The following is a 7,229-nucleotide window of genomic DNA, read 5'->3' as shown; positions in this document are numbered from 1 at the left end:
CCCCCGCCCGGGGGGCGGGGGGGGGGGGGGGGGGGGGGGCGGCTGTGGGGGGAGGGGCTGCAAATCCGCCTGCTGCTCCAGGTCCCCCGGGGGGTCCGCTGCAGGCTAACATCGGACAACACCGCACTCTACCTGCTCCTCTGTTGCACTGAAACGGAGAGGAAATTCCCCGGCCATAAATTTTGTCTCCGCGTGAGTAGGGCTCTGAGACTGCCCGCTTCTTGGGCTGGGCTTCCCAGAACAGGAGAGGGTCTCTGGGGCTTTCAGTGCCTCCTCCTGGGGGTCCCCTGGCAACTTGGGGGCACGCTGTCCCCGATCATGCAGGGGAAGCGGGAGCGAGGCCTGGGAGCGTCCACCTGACACGGCCCGGGTCCCGGGTCCCGTGTCCGCGCTTATCCTTTGACGGTGGCCGGGGCGGGGGGCGGGGGGAGGTGGGGTCTGTTGAAACAGAAGCTGTTGGAAAACAGGGCGCCGTTGCCCAAAGAAGAAAAGTTCAGAATCTATTGGTCTCGTCCAACCCCTTATTTTACAAATTAAAACCGCAAAAAGGAAAACCAAAAACCAGAGGTCCGGATGCTAGAGGGGCGTTTCTCAGGGGCCACACGAGGCCGAGCAGACGCCCACCCCCAGGTCACCGGGTGTCTTGCTGGCCGGAGACTTGACTCGGTCGGACTGACTTGAGCTGTAACAGAGCTACATCTGGTGATGTCCCCGCGCACGGAAAACCCGCGCAGTACAAGTTACTCGTGTTTTGGTGGAATTGTCAGTTTGCATTTGTACACGCTTTTCACTTTTAATTGTATTTGAGGCTGGAGGCGCTCAAGGAGCCGGAAGGGTGCGGAGGCCCGTGGCTGGAGGAAAGCCAAGGCCGCAGCCCGGGCAGGGCACCCCCCCCCCCCGCCCCCCCCCCGCCGAGGGTACTTTCTCATTGACTTTAGCACTCACAGAGCAGGCTCCAAAGCCTAGCGCTTTGACGTCCCAGAATTTATCAGAATCTGGGATGCTGCCTCGTTTTATCAGAGGTGACATCGTCAAGTGGCGCATTAAACTATGTTCATCCAGCAAATATTCACGAAGCTTCGGGTAAGCGCCGGGCGCCGCTCTGGATGCGGGCGGCGGCCGTGAGCTGGGAAATGCGGCGGCTACAGCATCACACAGGGGCTGGGGGGACGTGAGCAACACACACGGGCAAACAACAGCCAGCAGGAAGTGGCGAGGTGAGGACAGAACCGCACGAAGGAACGACCCGGATGGCGGCCAGGTGTCCACTGGGCCGAGCGCTCAGACCAAACCCGCCAGCCGCAGCTGCGCCCCGACGTCTCCCGCTCGCTCGGTCAGCGTGAGGAGTTGGCGACCGAAGGCTGCCGGAGAGCACGGTGCTCGGGGAAAGGAGACGGCCTGTGGCTCAACAATTTGGCCCCAGCCCCCCCACGCCCTTCTCCACGGTGCTCCCTCTGCCAGGCTGCGGCGGGCCGGCTGCAGGAGCCCCAGCCAGAAGACAGAAGCCACCGTCGGGGTTTACCTCTGTGACTCTGCGTGCCAAGGCCACGGCCACCCCACCTCGTTCTTCTAACACGGTAGACGCTTCCATCGGACCAGCTGGTTCTTTGGAGAGATTTTGCAAATTTCATCTTTGATCCACTGAGTAGTGATTTACTAATTGGGGATTCAGAAAGCGCCCCCCCCAGCCCCATGCGCAAACACACATGCACACGTACATGTACACACACGTATGCACACATACTCACACATGAACACACACGTGTGTACTCACACATGCACGCGCGTGCTCGCACGCATACACGCACACGTACTCACACCTGCGCACACCCATACACACGCACTCACACCTGCACACGCACCGTGCACACGCATTCACACATGCACACACTCACGTGTACTCACACATGCTCGCGTGTGCACGCTCGCACACGTACAAGCACACGTACCCACACCTGCACACACCCATACACATACTCACACATGCACACGTGCACGCACGCACACACTAAACACTTCTCCTGAGAAAGGCTGCAGACCTTCATTATCCAATACAAACGCTCTCACCAGAGAAGACCTTATCCCCTGTAGAGATTTCATGACACCCTATGGGGTCGCTCTGCTCTCTGGGTCGAATCCTTTTTCCCGGGCAAGAGAGGGTCTGTCTGGGGTCCTGACCCAGGGCACTGAGAGCGGCTTGGGGGTCAGGCCACCTGGAAGGGAGAGGCTTCCCTTCCCCAAGGGGGCAGCAAGCTGATAACAGAACAGCAAGGGTGCAACGTTTTCTCCCCATCTGTGGACAGGGCTAAGGACAGGGGAGGCCTCGGGGATCCCCCCCCAGTCTCCCAGAAGAGGAAATGGAGGCACAGGACAAGTGGAGCATCTCGGAGCAGCCACCAGGCCGCTCTGTGGGAGGGGGCAGGAGAGGCGGGAAGAATGACCCCGGCATGGACGAGGCCTGGCACTCAGGATGTCCAGTTGGGCTGACTGCGCATGGCCTCGTCGGAAGGGGTGTGCAGGGGAGGGGAGGCAGGAGTCCGTGCCTAACTCGACACCTTCCAGAAGCTCGCCTGGTGCCATGTCACCCGAAGTCCGTGCCATCCAGTCCTCTTTGGAACACTGGTTTCTGAACTTTAGGAAATATCCACACAGCCCTTCCCTCCAAGGAAATATTACCAGAAACCCAGTTCGTGAAGCATAAATGGACTTTTCTGGTGGAGGCTGGGGGCTGCAGCCCCTCTCAGCATAAAACCCGATGGCAGCGTCTCGGGGCCCTGAGGGTTCCGTGGTGGCTCTGGGCTTGTAGGGGGGCAAAGAAACGAGGCATCGAGGCACCGCTAGAGGTCGAATTCCAGGCCCCCCCCCCATTTACATATCAGGCTTATGAAAAGATTTCTTGGCGGGAGGGGGAACTTCCCTTTAAAAAAACCATCCCCCAGTATACTTGAAATTCTTTAAAATAGTGTTTATTACTGATTCTGTGGCTGTAAAAGAGTAAGAGAATACCGTGTGCTCTCGTAAGCAAGTCACCATGGCTTGTCCCAACAGAGGCCATCAAAGCTGGGGTGTGGGTAGTTCGTTCCCCTGGAGAATCACAAGGCGGGTCAGGCGGGTGATCAGAAAGCGGAGAGGCAAACCATCCCGCAAGGGCCATGACCTCTCGCCTTCTCAAGCGCTTTTGCTGCAACACCCAGAGCCCGTGGGGGATGCGCGGACAACGCAGGAGTTGCCGACGGGGCGGCCGAAAGACGCAGCTAAAGACAGTGTTCGCGGCGGCCACACCGTTTCCCGAGCAGTCCTGTGATTGCGCAGATGCCTCGCCGCCCTCCCAGACCCGTGCTGTGGAGGGAAGACCCACCCTTGTGGCCCTGCCTTAGCGGGGACACAGCGCGAGAGACGCCATTTGGATAGTGACCTTGCTCCCGGCTCCAGCTTATCTGCCTACCCCGCTGGCTTTTCATCTGATTTTCCTAACCGACTGGTGTCTTCTCTCGGACGCATTTCCAAACCGTGTGCAAGAGGGCGGCCCGGCCCACGGCGGGAGAACACGGTCCACACGAGACCACCCTCGCCTCTGACGCCCGCTGCCCGTTCCACGGGGTTCCCGGAACCACCTCAGGTTCAGTAATTTGCTAGAAGGACTCACGGGACACGCTGAAAGCCTTTATGTTTGCCATTGTGCCTTATGACAGGGAAAGGCTGCCCGTGAGAGGCAGCCTTCAGCAGAAGGGCACGGGCCCGGGGAAAGTACCAAACGCGTCCTGTCCCCGGTTACGCTCCGCACCCACATGACAACAATGAGCTTGATGACCTCAGCCCACGCGGCTGCCCGTTAGCGTCCCGCCCTTCCGAAGGCCCGGCTCGTACCTTCCGCATCCAGTCCCTCTGGTGGTAGAAACGATGCCGCATGTCCCCAAACCCTCATCATAAGCCACGTTGTTAGACTGGCGGCCGAGGTCCCCGTGCAAACAGAGACACTCCTATGGGACACGACACCCCTAAGGACCAACCCAGCAGCCCCTGGCAAAGGCCAGACCTCTCCTTGGGTAAAGTTAATTCTGCACGACACAACGTTAAGTTCACTTGCAGACAAGGTGACGAGGAGGAAAGAAGAAACGCGCCAACCTTCCAAAGTGCGTCCGTCCAGGCGCAACCGGACCCCTGACCGCTGCCCGTCGCTGGAGGTAACACCCCCAGGGAGAAGCGAAGGGACACTGTGTGCCCACAGCCTCTGAGCCCCTCTGTGAGCTGGCTGTGCCGCTCGCGTGGCAGCAGGGGGCAGGGGGGTGCCCGGCCCTGAGCGGGAGAAGAGGGACATCTCCCAGCATCCTCTGGGAGGAGGAACAGCACAGAGATGCCGGTGGACTCCGGGGTGGACAGGCCTCACCCCCCTCTGCTCTGTGACCAGGTGAGGGATTCCCAGGCCGAGTAGGTGATGTGGACCCAGTGCGGTACCAGGGGAGGCCTGGCGGCTTTGCAGAAGTGTCTGGAAAGGACGTCGAGTCAAGCTCAGAGCTGGCGCCCAAGTCCCGGGGCCTCCGAGCCGGTCTCGCCAGGGTCCAGGTAGAGGTTCCTCTCCTGCAGACAAGACAGGCCGCGGGGTGTGCTGCGTACCGAAAGCCTGTGTCCCCCCAAATTCGTATGCCGAAGCCCCACCCCCCCCAAGAGATGGTCTTTGGAGTTGCAGCCTATGGGAGGTCATGAGGCGGGGACTCATGGCGACATTAGCACCCTGAGAAGAAGAGATAGCAGAGGGTCTCCTCCCCCCACCCCTCCCCCACCCCCCAAGCCTAAAGAAAGGAACCCAGCATGAGCCTGACCTTCCTACCATCTGGACAGCCCACTTCCAGCCTCCAGGACAGTGAGGACATATTTTCATTGTTGAAGCTCCCCCGCCCCACAGCCCAGACACTTCGTGATGGCAGCCGAGCGTCTGTCAGAGGGAGAGGCGGGGAGAGCCCCACAGAGGCACGCACGGGAGAAGGAGCAGAGAGAGGCGGGCGCGGGGCCCTGTGTGCAGGTGGGCTCCAGACCCTCAGGAAGCCTGGCCCCTCTCCACTCTTCCCCGTGTGCAGGTGCCCTCTCTGTGGAGCCCGCCACGTCTCCTTCTCCCCTGTTGCTGGAGTGGACCTCTCTGCGGACCGGCCTCTGCCACTCACCCTGCACCCTGACCTCCTGCTGGGGGCTCTGCTTCTGGGCCACACCACCCTCAAGGGTGGCCCGGCACCCGGAAAGCCCAGAGTCTCTCTCCTGGGCTCCCGGGAGGTAGAGCTCCGGGTGGGGGCCCTGGTTCTGCAAGGTGCTGGCATCTCTGTGGAAGGAGCCTCAGGGCCGACTTCTGGGGGTGCAGCTTCGCCTGGCATCTCGGGGTCAGCGGGCTCCCCTCACGGAGCTCGGGAGAGGGGACAGCGCTCAGCACAGGAGGCGGGAACGGCTCTGGGGAGACGTGGGCCCAGGCTCAGGGAGGGCCTCCAGAACCCTGAGTCCCCAGAGGCCGGGGTCCAAGCCAGAGCGCATCCCAGGTCACAGCCCCACGCCCCACAGGAGACACTGTCATTGTGTCCCAGGACCCACCTCCCAGCCACGACCCACACCCCAGAGCCTCTCTGGAGTCCCGAGCCAAAGCCAGAGGGCCGTAGGGGTCAGCTGGTCCCCAGAGGGAAAGGGTCTGGCCCAGACTGGTTCAGGGCACTTCCTTCCCCTGGCTCTAGACGGGGGCCCTGTGGTCGCCCGGCATCAGGGGCAGCCAGAGGGACAGCTGCTGACCTCTAGAGACCAGATCCCTGAGCAGCATCCCAGTCCCACCCCCGACCCCCCTGAGCTGGTGACTCACCTTGGACTTGAACCTTGACCAGCTCTGAGGTTTGTCTGCCCAGGTATGGGACGTAGGCCACCTTCCCAGAGCAGCTGTACTGGCCGCTGCTTTCCAGGGTAGCCATCCCCACGGACAGGGACCATCTGGTCTTCGGGGTTTGGAGTAATCTTCCGTCTTTGTAGAACTTCACCTGGGACAGGACCTTGTTGGCCGATGCATGACATCGCAGAGTCAGGGCGTCTCCCTCGAACACGGGGTCTGGCCAGGCTTGGAGGTGCAGCCAGGCTGTGAGACACGGGAACGGGGTGGCCCCGGAGCCACACACTGCGTGGCCGTTTTCTCCCTCTGTCCCCACCCCCCCCCCCAAGCCCGCCTCAGGCCTCCCCCTGGGGACACAGGCTGCTGGATGGCACCTGCTGAGCCGCCCCGCCCCCCCAGGCCTTCCTGCCAGACCTGGGCGGGGCCTCTGCTTTCCTCTCCTCTCCCCCTCCTCCCCTCCTTCCTCTCCCCTGCCTCTTCTCCTCACCCTTGAGTTCACAAACTTATGAGATCATAACCTGAGCCAAAATCAAGAGTCAGACGCTTAACCAACTGAGCCACGCAGCTGCCCCAGTTAAAGCATTTGTTAATGGAGAACTGGCGAAATCAATCACGGTCCAGCCATATAGTGAAATCTACTGTGGCCATGAGAAAACAAGGGGTAGGTCCAGAAATACCTACTGTCTGGAATGAGCTCCATGATAAAGTGTTAATAAAAGAAAATTAAATGCGACGTGTGGAACCACGTGTACAGTGAAACTCCATTTGTGTATTTTAAAATATGCACATACACATTCACACGTATATATATGTCTGCTTATGCATATGGATTTCTTAGACTATAGACAGCAGACTGGGTAAGTCACAGGCTAGGATTGGGAAGAAACAGCTTTCACAACATGCTTCTTTGTTCTTTAATTTTTTTTAATGTTTATTTATATTTGAGAGAGACAGCGCGTGAGCGGGGAAGGGGCAGAGAGAGAGGGAGACACAGAACCCGAAACAGGCTCCAGGCTCCGAACTGTCAGCACAGAGCCCGACGCGGGGCTCCAACTCACGAACTGCAAGATCATGACCTGAGCCGAAGTCGGACGCTCAACCGACTGAGCCACCCAGGTGCCCCTTCTTTGTTCCTAAAAAAAAATTTTTCTGGGGTGCCCGGGCGGCTCCGTCGGTTGAGCGTCCGACTTCGGCTCAGGTCATGATCTCACGGTTTGTGGGTTCGAGCCCCGCGTCGGGCTCTGTGGTGACAGCTTGGAGCCCGGAGCCTGCTTCCGATTCTGTGTCTCCCTCTTTCCCTGCGTCTCCCCTACTTGTGCACTATCTCACTCTGTCTCTCAAAAATAAATAAATGTATGGGGCGCCTGGGTGGCGC

The 7,229-nt window shown here is 59.9% G+C and overlaps 1 protein-coding gene across 1 annotated transcript in view; it reads right to left on the bottom strand.

Moving 5' to 3' along the window:
- SLAMF9 (SLAM family member 9) overlaps positions 1 to 3,909 on the bottom strand; it is a 12,909-nt gene extending 9,000 nt beyond the window's left edge. Inside the window, 1 exon segment of the mRNA XM_040452337.1 lies at positions 3,868 to 3,909. Within this exon segment, the coding sequence (XP_040308271.1) occupies positions 3,868 to 3,909 (42 nt within the window).
- Positions 3,910 to 7,229: the final 3,320 nt, after the last annotated feature.

Source organism: Herpailurus yagouaroundi, unplaced genomic scaffold (genome assembly GCF_014898765.1).
Source record: "Herpailurus yagouaroundi ecotype Mexico unplaced genomic scaffold, PumYag 207, whole genome shotgun sequence".
Lineage (NCBI taxonomy): Eukaryota > Metazoa > Chordata > Mammalia > Carnivora > Felidae > Herpailurus > Herpailurus yagouaroundi.
This window is presented reverse-complemented; position numbering and strand designations above follow the sequence as displayed.